Source organism: Phalacrocorax carbo, chromosome 7 (assembly GCF_963921805.1).
Source record: "Phalacrocorax carbo chromosome 7, bPhaCar2.1, whole genome shotgun sequence".
Taxonomy (NCBI): domain Eukaryota; kingdom Metazoa; phylum Chordata; class Aves; order Suliformes; family Phalacrocoracidae; genus Phalacrocorax; species Phalacrocorax carbo.
Genome location: NC_087519.1, coordinates 35,008,121 through 35,028,805, shown reverse-complemented (window position 1 = coordinate 35,028,805; position 20,685 = coordinate 35,008,121). Strand labels below are relative to the sequence as shown.

Genomic DNA, 20,685 nt, shown 5'->3' with positions numbered 1-20,685 from the left:
CAAATGTCTTTGTGCTGATCTACCGCTGCAGAGACTGCCTGAATGGTAGTGTCACTGTCATTGTAGTGGTCTTAGTTTATAAATGAAGCAAATCTTGTCATGAGAGGTTTGACTTTCGTTTGAGAATTTAATTTCAGAATAGGCATAATAGTGGAGGCAGGTTGTTCCAGCAAAAGGAGTTTTCTCGTTAATTAAACTATCTTCCTCGAATCTGTTAAACAAAAGGCCTGAGTCAGGATTTGGTGCATAATGACTAGGGATGTGCAATTATTTATATATACATAGGCATGATTCAAGACCATGTCTTTCACTTGCACTCTGTTTGTACATGTCAACATTGCTCCTGGACAGAAGTCCTGAGCTGAAGGGAAGTGTTAATTCCCTGAAACTTGCTATGAATTCAATTTTTTTTTTCCCCCTCCTCTAAATTTGGGGGCCCGGGGGGGGAGCCATAACCTTCATTTCCCAATACTTCTTGGTGGGAGGTAGTAAGTTATATTATTTCAGAAAGACAGTATGGTGAATTCAGTATTTTCTACGTAGTAACTCAAATATTTAGCCTATTTTAGAGTGTCTTTTATGTTAGTTGAAGATACACACTTTAGGGACTGAAGTTTTGTATCTTCATATGGCTGCTAGCAAAGCACTATTGAAATTCATTTTCCAGTGATTGCGCAACATACTGTAGCAGTGGATTAGTTTTGTACAGCAGTACATTTTAACATATTGCTATATATCATAGATTCAAACTGAAGTCAGTGTAGCATGAGAGTGAATAGATTTAAGAGGGGAAATAAATTAAGTTGGGCAGAAGCTCTAGAAGAAACATAGGAAAAGAGAATTAAAAAGTTATTAAAGAACTCATGACCCCTATCAGAAGACCGAGTGCTAGTGGCTCTGAAGCAAGGGGAATGCATAGCAATTCCATAAGAGGAGTAGAGATATCAAATGTTATTATTTTTCCTACCTAGATATTAGTAAAGTTACTTCAAAATGCTGCGAACAGATGAAAATGCTCAGCCAAGACAGCAGAGCAGGGGGCAATTGAACACTGAATTAACTACCTTAGATATTTTATAATTTTTTTAAGTGCTTCAACATCCTTATTTTGACTATATGAATTGGTTACAGCTGTTCACAAGCGTAAATCAGGGCTTGTGGATTTCCTGTGACCAAATATCTCTTTTCTTGGGGTAACTTGAGGTATGGATAATACTTCTCGCTTTATGCATAGTAGTTCTGAATGTAAAAGCAGTGCAGGAGCTTTATTCATATTAACACAACCAATTTTATGATCATCTTAAAGTACCTGCTATCTTTAATGAAAGAGCCAAGTCTTTGAGGAAAAATTAGGAAATCTTTTACAGTTGCACTGATGCTAAAGTAGTTTGCTTTGTACTTCTGCTACAGGACAAAGTGTTATTAGACATTTGAGTAGTGATGTTAGTCCCCATTACAAGTGTAGAGGTATTTGCATTCAAAATGGAGCTAAGAAAGTGGAATCTTTATTTGCAGTTGTTTATTAGTTCTGTTTATATCTGTGTGAATACTGTAGCTTGTCTGTTATATCATTGCTTCAACCTTTTAATGCCTTGGTATTGAGAAAATATAATGCTCAGTGCCTTTAGCGTCGAGTCTGAAAAACTGGCTGTCAGAGATATGGAAATATAAATGATATTTAATAATATGAGGAATGAAAATCCTTTGGACAAAACATACTCAGGGGAGTAAATTGGATAGGGACCAGCTGGAAACTTGAGCCCAAGTTCAATGTTTGTATTATTTGGGAGTAACACAAGTTCATCAAAGTTTCAGGAAGTGGTGGTGACCCTTATCTCAGTGGAAAGGACGCCCTGGAAGAGTTCCTCAGTTCTGCTGGAGGCAGGAAGCTGGGAGAGAACCTTCTGAGGAAAGTAAAGATGGAGCTCAGCCCGCTCTGTGTGACTGTTACAGAAAGGAGTTGACAGGCAAAGGAGCTTCCGAGAGGAATTGATAACCTGTGTAAAGTCAAGTTGGTAGAGCTGATGGATCCAGCATTAAATTTAACTTCTGGCAAGGACCTCTTCTCTTGGCAGCTGCGTTCACTATGTTATGTGAGAGGCACTTGGGACTCAGTATAGGTAGCATGGCGGTTTGAGAGAAAACTAGGGTGAATCCAACTTAGTTAATGTTGTGGTGCTATATTGGTAGCCACTTGACATGTCTCCATACCTTGGCAAAAGGTTTCTGTTGTCTTTTCTGTTTTCTAGTGCCAGGCCCAGATGCTTTTCACCACTAAGTAGGAGTACAGTGAAATCTGTTTTAAGCAGCTGCATAGTAGGCTGGTAACACTTATCAAAGGCAAAGCTAAATGACAAAGATAATGAGATGGGTTTCTAATTCATGAAGTTGCACCATATTTTAACTGTGGAAGACAAAAGCAAACTAATCAGACCAATGCGTTGTTTTGTAGTGCTGAGGTCAGACATGCTGGGCTCGGTGCGACTGCTCTCCTGGCACGGAAATCTGGCATGTGGAACAATCATGTGGAAATTCTGCAGAGGTTTGTTACTTTGGATCAAATGTTACTAATGCTGAAAAATGCCTGAAAGAGTTCACAGAACTCAGAATTATCTGCTGGAAAGGAAAAGAACAAAAAAATGGCACTCAGGGTAAAGTTGCAGATCTCAGACAGAGTACTTAATTGAAACAAGTTGTGAAAAAGATGCTTATCATCCAAGTTGCAAAAAATCCAGAATGAAAAAGCAGAAAAATATCGATTTGTCTTAGTTATGCATACTAAATAAAAATAAAAAACCTCATGCACACCGCATAAAGAATATGTGCATAGGGGAACGCAGCTTTGCTGCTACAGCAGGATTAATCCTCAGCTGGAGCAAAGGGGAAGAGAAGGGACTGTGTGTGTATGCACGTGTGTGGGCTCTGAGGGGGTTTGTTCAGTTCTAAAAGACCTTTGTGCCCTGCAAGCCTTCAGACAGCTAAGCACTGGGCGAGTCTCCTTACCTTAATTCAGAATAGTTTGAATCTGCAGTTGCCTCTGTGGTTCTGAGGCACTGCTGCAGAGTGGGGGGCTTCTAACTTGCTGGGGTGCTGCTGTGATTGCCTGTGTTGGGGCATCTGGGGAGCTGGCTCTGCCTGCGTTGAAGCAAGCAGTGATTTTTCTTACTTGGAAGGTAACAAGCACTTCTAAAACCAGGTTTTTACAAGCCAAAATGTATTTTGGATATTAGCTATAAATTTCTCTATTTTCCCCTTTTTATAACTGTCTGCAGATTTAGGAGTTTGCAGGGTGCTTCCTCTTATTGATGTTTCACACTACTTTGAAAGGGGAACTGTTACTTGGTCCAAAAGCAGAGACAAATACAGGCCTCGGCAGCACAACAAACCTGTTGCTGTGTGCTCTGTGATTGAAGTCTGCTGTCGAGGGGCTTGGTAGGAGGTGGTTGTTCTCTGAATACCTGTTTTTAGCTTGCAGACATACGAGCACATGAAGTAAGAGTGCAGCCGTTTTGGCTTTCGAATTGGGGAGGGTGGTGAGGAGAAAGGATGTAATGGGCTTTGAGACAAAGATAGATGTTCAGTTGCAAGTGTTTTTTCTACAACTTCCTATTTTGATTTGCATTAGAGGCGGGAGCTGGGTGTATTTATGGTTTAATGAGACACTCTCGCCTTAATAGCGGAATATTATTCACAGGAAGAAATGAGTTATTGCTGGTTTTCTTCTTTTTGTTCAGTTACTGTGGATACAGCATGTAAGTTTTAGACATACTTCCCCTTTGAACAGTATACGCAGCTTCCAGTTATGCTGAAGCTGCTGGAGGAAAGAGGTTAAAGGCACACTTCTTAAAGAGAGATTTGTTTGCCGCTTGAATTCCTACGGATACAATGAGCTTTCGCGGGAGATTCAGAAGGGAGCCCAGTGAACTGCGGAGGAAGAGAAGGACCATTAGGCGAGTGAATCAAGGAGAAATTCACAGATTAAGCTGTGTAAGTATGCACCCCTTCTTCCACCTCTTCTACAAAATTGCGAAGTTACAGGTCAAGCACTCTCCAGACTACACGTAGGAGAGAGTAGGATTTATTCCACGGTGTGTACGTAGGATTGACTGAGCCTGGCTGATCTGTGTGATGAGGTACTGAACACTGAGGAATGGTTAATGAAGTCTGAGACTGAAGCACGAGGAGTTCAGGAGTTTGCAGAACTCAAGTGCATTAGGGAAACTGTTGTACAGCATCAGTACATGTCTGATCGACATGATAATGGCATTGTGTGATAGCCTCTCTGGCACCTGGTAACGTGCTTGGTAGTTCCATGAAAATCCATATTGCTGCCTCTGGAGTAGGGAGTTACTCTGTGCTATTTCAGACCTCGTGATCTGCTGTGGGTGATTTGTGCCTCTTGAGGCCAGGAGTAGGAGGAGAAGGCCACTGTCCTCCTGCAAATGGAGAAAGCTACAGAGCCCTTGGTGGAAAGCTGGAGTGGGGTTCTGCCCTGCAAGGTAGGTGGCAGCTTTGCCAGTGATGGTTTTGGGCCAGGACTGTGCCTCCCAAAACTCACGACACTGGGCAGCTCACATTAATTGTGTTGTGCCTAAGCTTTCCTGACTGAAATTGAAACTGCAGACAATTTTAGGTAAAATGCTTAGAGCTTGCTGTTGAGAAGCCTTAGGCAAGTACTGATTTTCAGTGTATTCTCTTGAGAGATTACTTTAGATGTCAAACATGTAATGGTTTCCCCGAGAATGACTTGGAGAAAATGGATCCTTTATTTCATGGCAAGAGGTGTTCGGTTTCTTCTGTACATTTGTATATCCAATTACATGTGTATGTGTGTGCATGCTGGAGGCTCTTTTGAGGCTATTCTGCATGTCCAGTGCAACAAAGAACTGGTAATAATACACTGAGTAAGATTATTCTCATTCACTTTTTTTAAATAGGAAGGAAACTAAGTTTGCAGTTGTAACACTTGGTTGCATATTGATTAAGATGGTCTGTGGCTCATCCTAGTAGAGGATTTTGGTTTTGCTTGTGACTAGCTGCCATTTTGAAAGACATTTTATATGGAAACTAATCTTTTTGACAAGGCTACTTTACAGTGTAGTTGCTGCTGCCTGAGCTATTGGCATGCGGTGAAAGATACCAAGTTTAAGCTTCATGGTCGTGAATCCAAAGAGTGAACGCTGGTGGTGCTGCTGAAAGCATCTAACCCTGGCAGTTCACAGGGCTTGGGCAGCAGGTAGGCACTGTTGCTTATCGTCTTAAATCCTGGTTAGGACAGACTTTTGTCATTATTGTATAAATCCTGACTATACGTGAATAGTGCTCACCAGAAGTAGTTTAAGCTTTACAGGAAAGCATGGCTGGAAGTAAAAGCCCAAATAGTACCAATAAATCAGTAGCCTGCCTGCAGAAAAAGAGAAATATATTTGTTCGTTCTTGCCTGTATCCTCAGGTAAAAAAAAGCTGAGAGTCTGTTCAATTTAGTGGTGCCAAAGAACCTTCAAATTGTTATGATTTCTACGAGTCAATAAAATGTATCATATTCTGACCTAAAACTTAGAGTGCTTGTAACCATGTGCCTGTTGCCTTTAATTGGAAATAGGTAATGTCCCTTTTTCAACAGAAGCTTGTGGTTCATGCTGCAGTTTCCGTGAAGTGGCTGGCTGCTGTAATGTCAGGGACATAACTCAGGGTTTCAGGGGAATCTGTTCACTCTGATTTTTGTTCTTTTCAGGCATGAGATAGACTAAGATGGGGTTACTGTGTCATGTTATTCTGTGAGTGTATTTCTCAATAGTTTGTTTAGCCCTTAGGAAACGTGGGCACACTTGGCTTAACTTTTGTGGCTTGTGACCTGTGTCTTTCTACCCAGTATTTCATAATTGGAGCATGTTAAATCTTTGGCCTATGGGCACTTTTTGCTATCAATCAGGAGCCAACCTCTTCTTCATGCATCAGTCCTCTGCACCTCCAGTGCTGCAGACTTCAAAGTGGTGTTGTAAAGGCTTTTGTATATGGGGACCTTATTCAAAGAGTACATTTCTTAATATACTATGTCTACACCTGTATTTCTGTAGATGGACTTGTATTATTTAGTGGAAACGTTTTTTTGTAAGACTAATTACGATCTGATTAGTTCTAATTGATTGTAGGTTGTTGATTGAGCTCAGTGTGGTTGACCAGATTTTGCTGTCGTTTCCGTTCTGTGTGCGTAAATGACTTGATAGCTAGATAATTGAATGGGAGGGTAGTTGATGTCAAGGAAATATAATTCTAACATAATTTTGAGAGCTGAGTTTGTAATAGTCATATATAGATGATACTAATTTTTACAGATAAAGCCTCTGTGGAAATACTTACAATTATTTACTCAGATATGTAGCATGAAAAATACCTATAATTCATGAAGAGATAAGTAACCATAGAGTAGGTATTAAAAAGGAAATATTCACTGAGTAAAATCAAGCGGAACAGTGTATGAGATTTGCCCAACGGGAGAGTGGCTTATTACTAAGTACTCTCTGAAAGTTAAATGGTATTTTTGAAAAATTTGTTCACAGCTAGTACAAACATTTTTGTCAGTTCTTTTTGCTTCAGGGGCTTCTGAAGTGTTTGAGCCCCTTTCAAAACAACTGTTTGCTCAGTGTACAGGTCTAGGACTTCATACATCTAAATTTTAGTGTTTAAGTGAAAACAGGCAATGTGGTTTGCTTATGTGCTGTGTTGCAGCTTCATCATCAGACTTAAAATAGAGATCAAAGTCTTTAGCATCAGAGCATGATCTAATGAACAGACATTAGAGTTTTCCCTTCAGTCCTTAAAAGAAAGTCTCCTATGTACTCTAAAAAAAGTCTACCATAAAGAAACCTTTATTTTCAAAGTAAATAAAAAACTATTTTAAAGACAATTCTGTGCTGTGCACAGTGTTATGTAAAATACACCCCTGTTCTAGCAGCAGGTTTTTACTAGATGAGCTTGGTAGAGGAGCGGGTGAGCTAGGATGACCTGGGTGACCTGGCATATCCTCCCTTCTGTCCTTCCCCCAAACCTGTACACAGATGACCATGGGCAGATCACTCCCTCTCCCTTATTCATCCAGTTTTCACAAAGGGAGGGGACTAGTTTGGTCTGATCTTGTTGCTATAACCAGTTCTATTATTGCTGTATAGATGCTGTAGGTATCAGAGCTGCGTTTCTACCTTTACTATGAAGCTCATCTGAGTGCCACTTAAGGGTAAAAATCAGGAGTGTCTTTTTTTAATGTAGGTTTTCCTTAGACTACAATAACTCTAAATATGTGAAGTTGTATATATATATATGTATGTGTGTATACACAGAGTCTGAAGTGGTGTTTGCATCGACTTTGTACTGTAAGCTTAAAAGCTTTTGTCAAATCCACTCTGTATAGGTTGCAGGATGGTTTTGTTAATGTTCCTCTTTGTGACCATGAATCTGCCTGCCTGAGACCATGCTAGAAAAAGCAAAAATGAAGCAAAGTGTGTTTACAGAATAGTTGAACTAGACTCACTACAGCATCCCCTTTGTGGTGTCCAGGGCAGGACTATTCACTTCTCCTTCCCTGGGGTGAAGCAGCTGGAAAGCTGCCCAGCGGAGGAGGACCTGGGGGTGTTGGACAACAGCTGCCTGAACATGAGCTGGCCAAGAAGGCCAATGGCATCCTGGCTTGTATCAGGAATAGTGTGGCCAGCAGGAGCAGGGAGGTGATGGTGCCCCTGTACTCGGCACTGGTGAGGCCGCACCTCGAGTACTGTCTTCAGTTTTGGGCCCCTCACTACAAGAAGGACATTGAGTTGCTGGAGTGTGTCCAAAGGGCAGTGAAGCTGGTGAAGGATCTAGAGAACAAGTCTTATGAGGAGAGGTTGAGGGAGCTGGAGTTGTTTAGCCTGGAGAAGAGGAGGCTGAGGGAAGACCTTATTGTTTTCTACAACAACCTGAAAGGAGGCTGTAGTGCAGTGGGGGTTGGTCTCTTCTCCCAGGTCACTAGCGATAATACAAGAGGAAACAGCTTCAAGCTGCATCGGGGAGGTTTAGATTGGATGTTAGGAAGAATTTCTTCACTGAAAGAGTGGTCAGGCATTGGCACAGGCTACCCAGAGAGGTGGTAGAGTTGCCATCCCTGGAGGTATTTAAAAGGCATGTAGATGGGCACTTCAGGGCATGGTTTAGGAGGCATGGTGGTGTTGGGCTGATGGTTGGATGTGATCCTAGAGGTCTTTTCCAACCTTAATGATTCTGTGATTCTAAGTAATCGCTAATGAGGTAAGTGGCTGGATGGAGTGCTTCAGCTCTGAGTCATGGTCCTCTCCACTCCCCCACGGCTCCCATTCCATCTTCCGAATCCCCTTCCAGTGCATCCTACCTGTCTGTTCAGATGAGTGAACCATATCTTTGGCTTTTGCTTGCTTGCTTTATGAATAGATTCAGCATGGTAGATTTAAACAAAACCTTTTGTTCCTATAACTGCACTTTTTTTTTCTGGCTAAGGTCACTTAAGGGGAGTGAAATGGCTGAGTGTTGCCAGGTTAGAGGTCTGTGTAAATTAAACGTTTGGGGGGGGAAGCCAAAACCAAACAAACCACCTTAAGATACTTTACAAGACTTGCTTGTTTTTTTTTTCCCTGAAGTGACCTATGGACAAATATTTAGTCTAGGCTTCATAAGTACTCACTATTTAGAAGCTGTCATTTTTGACATTTTGAGAAGCCAATACATGAAATCTAATTTAAAAACGTAGCAGTTTCTTTAGAGGTCTTGTTGTCAGTGGCATGGTGATTTTTAGTAATTTTCTGGCTAAATGAAATTTGTTTATCTCCTTCCTAAAAAGGTTTCTAGCTACTGTATAAATACAGAGGACAAGTTGTTTTCTTACTTTGAATATTTTGCAGACTGTATTGGTAGTTTTATCTGATGTCTAAAATGGCAAGTGCTAGTCATTGAAGATGCATGTGTGTACATGCCCATGCATATACCTTCCAGATTAAGAAAGCACAGCAGCCAGGCTACATTGCCAGGTGTATAATCGTGGTTGGGAAACAGAATTTAGGAAACACATAATGACTAAGCAGAGTGTAGCATGAAGCATCCCCTCCCTCCTCCCAGCATGGATGCTTTGCTCAACCAGCAGTCCTGTGTGTCTTGTGCATTTTAACCATGAGTGAGATAGTTTTACGAGGCCTAGTGCTTTCAAAATTCATAGCGAAAGCAACAATAAATTCTAACTTGAGAAATAAAAGGTAGTAGAAAAAGTAGGTCGCTCCTAGTTGCCTGAGAACAGGTCTCTGTGGTTTGAGTAGTCTTAACCCTGGTTGCTCATCAGCTTGCTGGAGAAGTTAGGTGTCTGTGTGCCACTGAAGTCTCTGGCTGCAGCTGGCCCATCAGTTAAAATAAAAATTATCTGAGTTAGCTCATCCAGATGAGTGTTTCCATTTTTCAAATATTTAACACACTGAATTCTGTTACAGTAACTTTTAAAGCTGGAAAATATGCAAAGTAGACCTTATAGATTTTGATCCACAAAACAATGGTAATTTCCAATGTAAGCAATTAGGTTTCATCCCATCCCAGCTGTATTTGTACAGAGTAAGTCTCATTTAGTCAAGCAAATCCCTTATTGGTGTCAATCAGGATTTTCTTTGAATAAAGAAGCTTTCCTGAAAGAAAATGACTTTTCACTTTCTTTACCACCAGAAGGGCCTTCTGCAGGTTTCCCTGATTTTGCACTGCTTAAGCTGGTAGGTGCTATAGCATTTTGGAAACTAATTTCTGAATCACTAGGAATTTGGGCATTTGAATCTTTTTGTAATTCTTTGCAACTTCCTCTGTATCAGAATCTTGTGGGAACTGGCAATCCCGTTCATGAAAATTATTGGCATATCAGCTTCACTGCTGATGCTAAAGGGTGTATCAGTTGTGCTGTGCAGCCCTGAAAGATTGGCTGGATTCTTTCCAAGTGCAATTCTCCAAGGCTTACTGAAAGACATGACAAATTAACCATTCTGGACCTGAGAAGTGAGTGTGTTTTAGGGTGGAGAGGAAGGGGTGTCATAGAAAATTTTTTCTGTACCACTAATTAAGAAATTTGTTGATTGTGGATCCACATACTGAGCCCAAATGTAGCCTTTGTAATGTGGCCAAGGAGTTTGTTGACTGTAAATAGATGCACACCAGGCCAAGCAACCATAAAGTGGAGAGATCTAAATTAAAAGGAGGGACCATCTGCCTGCTGGTTCTGGCTGTGCTTTCCTGTCCTTTCCCCAAATACCTTTTGCAGACCCTGAATTTCCTCCCCTGTGCTTGAAATGCAAAACTCATTTTCCTTAAAGAAAATCCATTACATGATGTGGAGTGCATTGGGAGTGGAGAGAGGGCAGGCCTGTGGGGTGAGAGTGTTTTGAGTTGATGAGACCCGTCACTCCCAGCTCAGCTGCTTGTAGGCACTGGGGGCACCATAATCCCTGCGTGGCTGTGCTGTCTGTGCCCACTGGGTACAAATGCTGCTGTGGGACTTGCTGCCAGGAGAGTATTGGGTCATCTGGCTGCTCGCCCATGATCTCACCTGGTGGGGGAAAAAGGTGTGCCCAGTGAAGATACCCTTCCCATGGAAGTCACCCCAGGCATCAAATTGCTGTACTGCCTAATGATGAATAGAGATGTACATTGGTCCTGCCAAAAAGCAAAAGTTTTGGTGACTCCATAAAAAGTGAATGGTTTTCTAGCCCCAGTTCAGCTCCTTGAATATTCAGGCAGCTGTGTCTAACATGCCTCAGAGGTGCTGGGCAGTCTGTATCACTAGTATGTGTGAAGACAGGCTTAAATTCAGTCTTTACACTACACCGTCTCCAAAAGTCATGGAGTCCTGACTGTTCTTTAGCTTCAGTTTGGACAGACTTGGCAGAGAAATATTTAATTTAAATTGGCCCATCCTGGAGAAGTAAAATTAACTACATATATTAACCATGTAAAAAAATCTGATGTATTATGCCAGAGACGGTATTTAAGAAGAACAAGAAGTGTGAGAAACACTTCACATTGTTGTCATCCCAGAAAGTAATTTAATTTGCTGTTGTGAGTTTTAGGAGGATTGGGCTTGGTTAATAGTATCATTGAGAAGCCTATAAAAAAAATGAAGGAAGGTGGTGCTGTTATTTCAGTAACTGGCCCTTTCTCTTGTAAGTCTGCCCATTTCAGCATTTCAAATGTATACAAGAATTAATTATAATTTTAGACAAGCCATAGCCCGTATGAAATATAAACTCAGAGTCCTGCTTTATCTTGACCAATCTGGCCATCACAACTCTTTTGGCTCTTTTTATGAACATGCAGTGCATCCTCTTGTCATGAAGATATTTTAGTCAGGTAACTGAAGTCCATCAGCTTAAATTCTTTCTGTGTATCTGTCTGTTTATTTTTTTTTCTTCCTGGCATGGGGAAGAGAAGAAATTAATTTAAATATCTGCATTAATTTCAATAAATTTCAGATACTCAGGATTTGGTGTCAGGGAATAATATGTCATTAAAGCATTAGAAAATCATAGCATTTGGTCTACTTTATTTTTAGAATGGGGAAGTGTTTGGGATGACTATCCAGAGACTATTGGTCTCACTTACATCATTTCCTCCTTTAGTGAGTGTTCACAGAAATACGACTTCAGGAGGATGATATAAGTCATTTTATCCTATAATTATGAAGAGAGATGGGTACTAGCATCAATGCACAATGTCTGTGCAGCTGGAGGCAAGCCAGGTACCATATCTGTTTCTGGAAAATCTAAATTTATGTGGTTATTTTTCGTCATTATTACTGGGAAAAATAATGCTTTTGTACCTAGACCGGAAGACGATGGCAATCAAGCCATATGTCACTGTTGGAATCTGGGCTGTTTCACCCATGAGAAATTAAGTAGTTGTTATTCCTCTGTGATGTTGGCTCTGGCGCTCATTAAAGATCTCTTCAGTATTTAAAAAGTTTGGAAAAGTTGTCTCAACATACAGAAGTATGCTCTGCAACACTATCAGGGTGTGAAGTAAATGGTACTGCTGTAATTGTTGTAGCAGGTGAGGAGTCGGAGAGTGCCTTTTTACTAGATGTATTCACAATCGTTTCAGTACAACTAAATGTAATTCATTACTCACTTGAGATAGAGAATATAAAAAGCATTATAAAAATCCAAGCCAGCATAATTCAATCTTGGCACAGATTGCTAGGTTGGTCTGTTTCCAAAAAGAACAGAAAAGTTAAATTGAGAAGAGGCAGCACTATGGTTATTGAATTAGCTTTAAATCAGCCCTACTCATTTAGAAATCTCTGCTAGTGCTCACAGGGAGAAATTTGCTAATCCCAACATCGCTGCTTCTGTCTGTGATGAGAAAACTGAGCAACCATTCCATGCCTTCTAGAGATAAACTGCTAACTAAATCAGCTGCTGCTTCCCATCATAAATGCGGTACTAAGCATTGCAGTTCTAAGCTTTGCCAGATCCGAAGTACTGGTTCTACAAAGGGTGGAGTTGGTGTCCACGTTACACAGTCTTAAGGTTTGTAAGAACATGCAGAGTTGATAGAAGCATCATGTGTATTATACTGTCATGCATGATGTTGGTAAGGAATGGACTAGATTATCTCTGCCGTCAGTATGTTAACAAGGATGGGCTCTTACTTGCATCTCTAATTTATGGGAGTTGGCATATGTATGACAATAATACAGTATCACATTTTGTACAGGATTTTGCTGTAAGGCCATGAAAAGAAAGGCATTTGTCATTGCATCTATAGAAATATTGAAGTGCTTCAATGAAAAGTTTTGGAGTAATTTTCCTAAGGTCACACCTGCTTACGTTTAGTTACGTTTCAGAGGTGTAAACTTTCTCATAAGACTTCTCTGTTAACATCTGTGAAAATGTTTCCATTGTATCATGCACTTTGCAGCACTGAGAGCAAGAGTATTAGTGCTGTGGGAACAGTGATGCTCATACGCTTTATATGTTTGCTTCAGGGTTTTCTCAACCTGCATTCTTGTCTCATGTAAACGACCTTGCAGCTGTCAAGAAGTTTACCCCTGGAGTGTTTCAGACAGCTATCAGGAACGGCTTTCCAAGTGCTGCCAGTTTCTGAAAAGAGAGGCCAATGTGACATAGCTTACCCTGCCTCCACCTGCAGCTGGACATTTGTGTGATGTTAATTTTGAAGCAGATGCATCTGTGCTCACCCCAACCTTGCAGGGATTTCCAGGGGGGAAGAAGGAATACCTCTTCATTCTGCCAGTCCCGCAAAAGGGGTAGTTTCCATTGGCACAGAGAACCCTCAAATGCTGCATGTTTTTATGGGATTCCCCCGTATTTCAAGGGAAGTCCCAAGATTTGTGGGATTCCCCAGCTTTTTCTTAGTCTATGACTTCAAAAGCAAGGTGGCTTACTTATGTCATTTGCTTAGTTTGTTTTCTTAAGAGATTTTGAAAGCTGACATTCATGACATCTCCAAGGAGTATCTGACCTAGATTAATATTGTGTTGACACGTCGCTGGTTTTGAAGGGTGGACATTTATGGTTTCAGTGGTATATCTAACCTATTAAAAGTTGAGATTGTTGCAAAACTATTACCCTAACAGTATTTGCTGTAGGAAGGGAGGGTTCTCGGTGTACTCAATGTCACAACCTTTCTGCAGAAAACGTACATGTTTTAGTGAAACCACTACACAGGAAAAATGCCTGCATGAAACACTTGCACCTCATAAATGTCAGTCCGTGGATTTTTTCACTTTTGAGTCTTTTCTTGTAAGTGGGTTGCTATAAGGTTTCCTACTGAAGGAAGCAGTTACACTACTACAAGTTTACATTCTGCTAAACTTGGACTGAGTGAACTTTGTTCCAGCGTGGGCATTGTTCCCAAAAAGAGTGGTATAGCAGAGATGGTACACTCTGTGTGCACTGGTGTTTCATATTTTAACTCCTCAAAGCTTATGTCTACATAGGAATATTTAATAGAGAGACACAATGGTAGACTTAATGAAGGAGAGTCTAAAACTCATGGCTAAATGATACTGGGGTGACTCAACATAACTTGAAAGGAAACGAGAACAAGCTGTGCATGGTGAGATGGATGAATGAGCCCCTTACGTTCCTGTGGGGAACTGCTGTCAGTAAACGGCAGACTGAAACCTCACTAAAGAATATGGCTGCTACTCAACCTGAGTGTTTCTTTGGCAGGACTGGATATTAATGTGTCAACTGCTACTTGCCAGGGCCAAGTACCAGCTTGGGATGGTCTAATTTAACGTGGCTAGGTTAATATGAAGTCTCATATGTCCCAGTGTGGTGCCTTGTCTTACCAGAACACCACACGCTGGTATACAGTCCTGTCACAGAATCTAAATTAAACTTTAAAGCTGTTTCTTCCCATTTGGGCTTTTTTTTAACAGTGGCCTTCCTCTAGACAAGTTTCTTTTTTCTGTTAAGCAATCGTAAGTTATTTCTAATTCAACCTCCCTTTTATAATTCTAAGGCAAGATGGACAACAGTCCATGTACATCTCCAGATTCATCTAGGAAGGAATCTAGCACAGCATCTGTGTGTCAGAATCCCTTTTTATTTTATTCAAACAGATAGATCTTTTAGTTGTTCCCTGGGAGTTGGTGGTTAAAGATACACCATATTTAGGTAGGTCAAGTATTGCTTCTCTTTCCTCCCTCTCCCTTGCATCCCACAGCAACATTCATGAACCAGTTTCTCTGGGAAATAGCTTTCAAAAAAAGTTCTGTTTATTTCTGTTACGTGTTGATCTTGTCTATCTTTTACAAGTCTTTAATGTCTCAGCATCAGTAGATAGTGCTTTTGGGCTGTGAATGCTAAATACTAATGATTTTTAGAAGTTTATTAACACTTAAGCTGGCAAACGGGACTAAGAGAGTTAATAGACTGAGAAGAGAGTTAATAGATAGAACTGTTGAAGGAACAGCTCCAACTTTTTAAATTGCATCTACATCCTTGGAGGTTTTCAAGACTCATCTGGACAAGTTCCCAAGCAGCCAGATCCAACTTGCCCTGCTTTGAGCAGGGAGTTGGAGTAGATGACCTGCAGAGGTCCTGAGTTATTCTGTGATCCTATCACAAGCTGTTCAGCAGTTGAATAACTTTCTAGGAACATGTGTGGCCCAGTGTTTTAGTGTCTTTTGTGTGGCTGTGTTACTGATACCTAATTAAACTTTTCATAGATGCATTTGATACCAAATGGAGTCTTGAACTTAATATACAAGGGAAACAATGTTCACAAGAGCTGGGAAGAAATCTTGAGATGGATGTAACTCCTGAAAAAAAACAGTAACTCTCTAGAATGAAGTCAAGAGAAAGAGGCTTGTGTATTTGGAACATTACAGGTATAATGGACCATATGTGAATGATATATATAAAATCAAATACGATGGACAAATATGAGATTGTCCATTGGAGAAATTTGTTTTATGAAGATATGAAAGGGTTTTTTCCCTAATACACTGTGGGTTTGGTTTAGGGAAGGAGGGAGGGAAACTTCATATTATTCTGGATAGCACAGTGCAGGAACAGTGGGCAAAATACAACCTAATTAATGCCCGCTATTACATCAGACTGAAAAAGTGTTCTGCAGAAGTGTTTCTGCATTTGCTTTCCACTAGTGTCCTTTTATTTCTCATCACGTTCTTTTTCCATCCCTTCTAACAGTTCTCTTGCCCTTTCTCATTTACTCTTTCTGATGCTTAAGTCTTTTAATTAAGCAAATGTTGTCACTGTAATACATGACTCTTCATTTGTTTAATGTATTCTAGCATGTCAGATGGGCTTCTCTTTTTCTGGTTTCGGGTTGTATTTTGAGAGAATGTGCCTTTACTTTTGTTAGGCTGTTCCTATGGTGGTTTCTTATTTTAGCACTGTTTGGGGCAATAACAGTACTGTTATTATGACACTAATACTGTTTCGAACAAGGGAAACCATTGGTATGAGTTCCAGATAATTTATTTCAGGAGAATAACCTTGGATTATTACCAAGTAAAACAATGTGGTGGCACTCACAAGCTACCAGCAGTTAATGAGGTGGGACTATGTAAGACAGTGAAGAAATTAGTAGGTTACTTATTCTGAAACATATTAGCTCAAAATCATATCTCTGTTCAGTTCAAATTGTGTCTGTTTGCCTACATGTATTTACGGAGACAGTGAAGAGTGTTCCTGAGAATGACAGGTAAGTTAATGTGGTGGGTTTGGTCTCTGTAATGAGCTGACAGATTGCTTTTGAGTTGTCAGATGGAGAGTGACTGTTACAACTGGCCCAGCTTCCTCACTTCCACTGCTCTTGTGTGAGCTCGACTGCAAAAAGCTGGGAAGAAGGGGTGGGGGAGAGAAGTTACTGATTCCTTTGTGTAAAAAAGGAAAAATGCAACAGATCTCAGTTTATAAAGGGAGAGGAAAGCAAATCTGAGTGTAGGGAGATTACCTGATCTTTTCTTTATTTCCACAGCAAGAAAAACCCAAACTGTTGGAGCCTTTGGATTATGAAGCTGTTATCACAGAGATTGAAAAAAATATTGGGGATAACCAGTTTAAGGATCTGATATTATTCCCTGATGATGACTTTTCAGTAAGTACAAGGCAAATATGTGTTATTCTTTCCCTTAGGTTTGTCTGTTTATTTATTTTATCTTCATTTCTAGAGAGAGTGTCATAAATTGCCTAAGGGCTCTCTAAGATTTTCTTAATTTATGCATAATGCCTTACTTCCCTCCCACCAAATTTACTCTGCTTTTTTTTCCTCTGACATTTGTATATGAATGAATTTACTGTTCAGGATCAGGTAAAGCTCAAAGCCCTGGTTGTTCCCAAATATATTTCAGGAACTCAGAAAACATGTTATTCCATAATATATACTTCTCTGTTTGCTCAGCACAGTGGTAGTTTGGCCAGTGCTGGAATCTCTCCCTGCTATTATAATCTAATTTAATCACACTTCCTTAACTTACCTTCAGTCTTTCTGATCCTATTCTGTTTAATGTATTTGGCTGCGAGAATTAGACAGCCATGATTCCTGGCCTTCTGCTCAAAGTCAGACGTCTTAGAGGCTGTGACATATTTCCAGTCTGTGCTGTTGTTGACATTAGATTGCATGAGAAAGATAAATCCAGATGGACTTGATTTTTGTTTGGTTTTGGGGTTGCCTTAAATTCTCCACTGGGGTTTGGGATCTGGCATCCTGAGTGATGGGGGGCGTAGAGTCCCCAGTGCTGGGTCAGGCTCCCATGGTGGGATGCTGACAGGCTGTGGATACCAGACCCCGCAGCCGTGGAGCTGCCTGACCTCATCCTGGGTTCACCATTGCTTGTCCTGGCAAGCTGCAAAGAAATAGAGAACCTGGAAGTCCAAGGCAGCCCTCACCGCAGTGGTGATGGGGCAGCTCAGGAGGGCAGGGGCTGGCGGCTGGGGAGGCGTGCTGCCAGGCAAGTAAGCTGGCAGATTGCCTGCATCTTATAGCAACTTCTTCAAAATCAACCGATCCCTGTAAAAGATTCAGATTTTGATGAATAGGCATTCTGTAATGGAAATATATTTCAATTTGTGACCAATTGTAACTGCTCTGTGAGGGCCCTTCCCATCAGCTCATAGCACTGCTACTGTCCCGTGGGGCTGGCTAAGTCTAATCGACTGATTTGTTTTACTAAATGGCTCTATTTCCTTGGTGACATTAACTGAGTTAATGTGCTCATGGCATTGAGAGAAAACTAAACAGAATAGATTTCTCATTACCGTTAATTCCTTTATCCATTTTGCACATTCATGAATTTTTGAAATTGAAATTTAGCATTGTAAAGCTGACTAGACATACTGCATGCTATCACAAGGCCCTTGAGCCCCTTGATTTAGAGTAACTGAGCTCAAGTCAGTGGAGGAAACCCTCTCAGTGAAAGAAGAATCATGTCCTACTGCTCAAGACTTCTGCCTGTCAAACCATATTTTCATATCCTTATTTTCATTTCATTTTGAGCAGTTGCTGACTAGCTTTTAGTAGCCACTTCTATTTTGCTTCCTCTGTGTTATGCTTTGCAACTACTCTGCATGATCTATTTAAATAAAAGAAGAAGAAGAAGAAAAAAAATTAAGACAGATGAGAGAGGTACTTGCATAGTAAGGTGGCCTGTACTCTCAAAAGAGCAGAGGCAGTGGTAGGTAGGGTCCATATCATTGCAACAAACCTGTCTCTTTTCTTTGTTATCTTCTGTTCAAGTCAGCTGCAGTAACAAGAGCCTATGCCACCAGACAGGACTGCAGAGCTTTCATAGCATACAGGTTTTTCAGCTGCAGCATGTCTATTTATAACCCTGTTCCTTCCTGCTGAAATATCACCTGTGCACAAAAGTCTGGGTCAGCCATTTGAGAGAAAGAGATCCACATCTGACTGAATTAGGAGGTGCTCAGGCTGGCTCTGAGTGTTATTTAATGTGATAATGCCCCAGGAAATGGGGGATGTTACTGTTTAAGTCCTAATGATTACAATTGCTTCAGACTTGTGGCTCAGTGTTGATGCAGCCCCAGTTTGGGCCTGTGTGTTAGCACTTCCTATGGGCAAAACTCTCTTCAGAGTGAAACCCACCAAAAGAATTAGCTGAGGGCAGTAAGTGTAAAAGAAAGTTCTGCTTTTAATAATGGCTTCCCATTTCTGGATCTGTAGTATTCACTGCATGCATCAGATATGGGTCGGTTATCATCAAGCTGCTGTACTGTCTGGTCTTTTGTTTCGTCTTGGAATTGCTTTCTCTCTTTGAATGCAATTCAAAGCGAATGCAGTTATTCTCACAAGACTTTTTTTGGTCATTTCCAACATCTTACGGGAAGTCTGTGGAACAGCAAAGAATTCTTGGTATCAATCTGAACCTGATAGACTATATTTCTCCATGTCCCTGCGTTTCAACAGAAGAATACAAGATGTATACATTAAAGACGAATCCTTTGGTTTTACTCCAGCTGGGGAAAAGATGCTTCACTTTTTGTAACTGTGCTTAATAATCCTTTTTAAAAAAAATCGATTCACATTAGTTCTAATTTTTACTTTCCTAGCAATGCTTTGCCTGCTAACTTTCCTCCTGCCTGCCCAAAGTCCAATTTCCCTTTAAGAAAAAGCATGTCAGCTCAGCTTCATTTTTCACCTGCTCCTGGATACCGTGAATAAATTACCCTTCTGTTGCTGTGCTGTGAAATAATGGCCGGTGGATATTTCTGCAGCAATACAGCAACTGTGTGGAGGAAGGATCTGCAGAGCTTCACAGGAGCTCCCTGTCACATGAGTACACGGTTGCACTGTATTTCTTGAGGGTAGTAAGTGGGAGTTGATGAGCTTCCTGTTGTGCATGCAAAAATGCATGCTTGGTGGTGATGCTGGTAGGTTTGCATCCTCACCATTGGGTTACCGTGGTCCGTTCACCTTCGGTTCCCCAGACCTGGCCACACTCTCCCTTGACAACTGGAACTGCTGTTGTCTGGCATTCCTATTACTCACTTTCCACCTATGTGTTTACCAGAATGGAGGTCATGAAAGAAGTGTGACAACTTCCTTCAGATTGGTCTCCCTCTCACCCTTAATCTTTCGTATCTTAGTCTTGTATGGATTTGTTGTCACACATTTGTACTTCTGCTCCTAAGCGCCTTCATGTATCCAGGCAAAAGGCTTTCTGTATCCTTTCATAAGTACTTTTTAATCCTTTCTTCATGTTGCCATCCTTAGAAAATTCACTGTACCCCCAGCAGCCTCTTTTCAAATCTCTCCAGGATCTCAAGTCTTGCTTAGGGAGGGCACCAATGATCCTTAGTGGCAACAGGCTCAGGACCCCTTTGCCTAATACCTTTGCTTGTGTGGAGGTTTAGTAACTAAATATGTTAGCAGTGTGTTGATAAATATAAGTTAGTTGTCATAACAGGGGAGCTGAAAGTATTTAGTATGTACTTCATTTTGAGAGGGCATAGAAGCATGTTAAACTCTCTGGGTTGTGAAAATTTGTTCCTCCTTCTCTCCCCATGTACTGTTTTTTAAATCTCTGAAAAGTGGAACTCAGACTTTCTTAAATTAACTGTGTAAATATGGCTGAATAATAGAAATAATAATTCATTGCCTAAATTTAGGACAGGTGTTAAGATCGCAAAGCTCACCTGCGTACTGCAAAACCTATTGCAGTTCAATCTGACATGTGTTCCTGGCTCTTCTGGGCTCCACGGTGCCCTCCAGGTATCCTAGAGGCCTTAGAAGAGGGGCTGAGCTTGCAGTGCTGATACTCTCCATTACTGCAGATGTGACTGTTCCCAGGCCTTTTTTTAGCTCTGAACAAGGAAGAGCCAAAATCTCCCTATATTTCAGATTGTGAAACCTCTGCTATCTAGATGTTATACAGGGACAAAAGTTGTTTGTTCGGATACAGAAGTTCACAACAGAACCAGATGCATCTTTAAGGGGAGAGGGCAAGAGCAAGCAACAATACTGCCTCTTCACATTAAATCACATGTGCCATTGGGGCAGCTCTAAGCGCAGGACTTGGAGCCTTCTTGGAAATAACCGTGTAAACCTGACTGTTATTTCTAAGGTCGGAAGAGTTACAGTGCTGAGATCATGGGTTATTTACAGTAGCACATGACTGATCTCCCACTTTCCCATGTGATAGGC

At 40.9% G+C, this 20,685-nt stretch overlaps 1 protein-coding gene across 5 annotated transcripts in view; it reads left to right on the top strand.

Moving 5' to 3' along the window:
• DOCK10 (dedicator of cytokinesis 10) overlaps nucleotides 1-20,685 on the top strand; it is a 165,811-nt gene that overhangs the window by 45,790 nt on the left and 99,336 nt on the right. For all 5 annotated transcript variants that reach the window (XM_064457385.1, XM_064457383.1, XM_064457384.1 and 2 more), the window contains exon 2: nucleotides 16,504-16,623. In XM_064457385.1, the coding sequence (XP_064313455.1) occupies nucleotides 16,504-16,623 (120 nt within the window). The remainder of the gene's footprint in view (nucleotides 1-16,503; nucleotides 16,624-20,685) is intronic.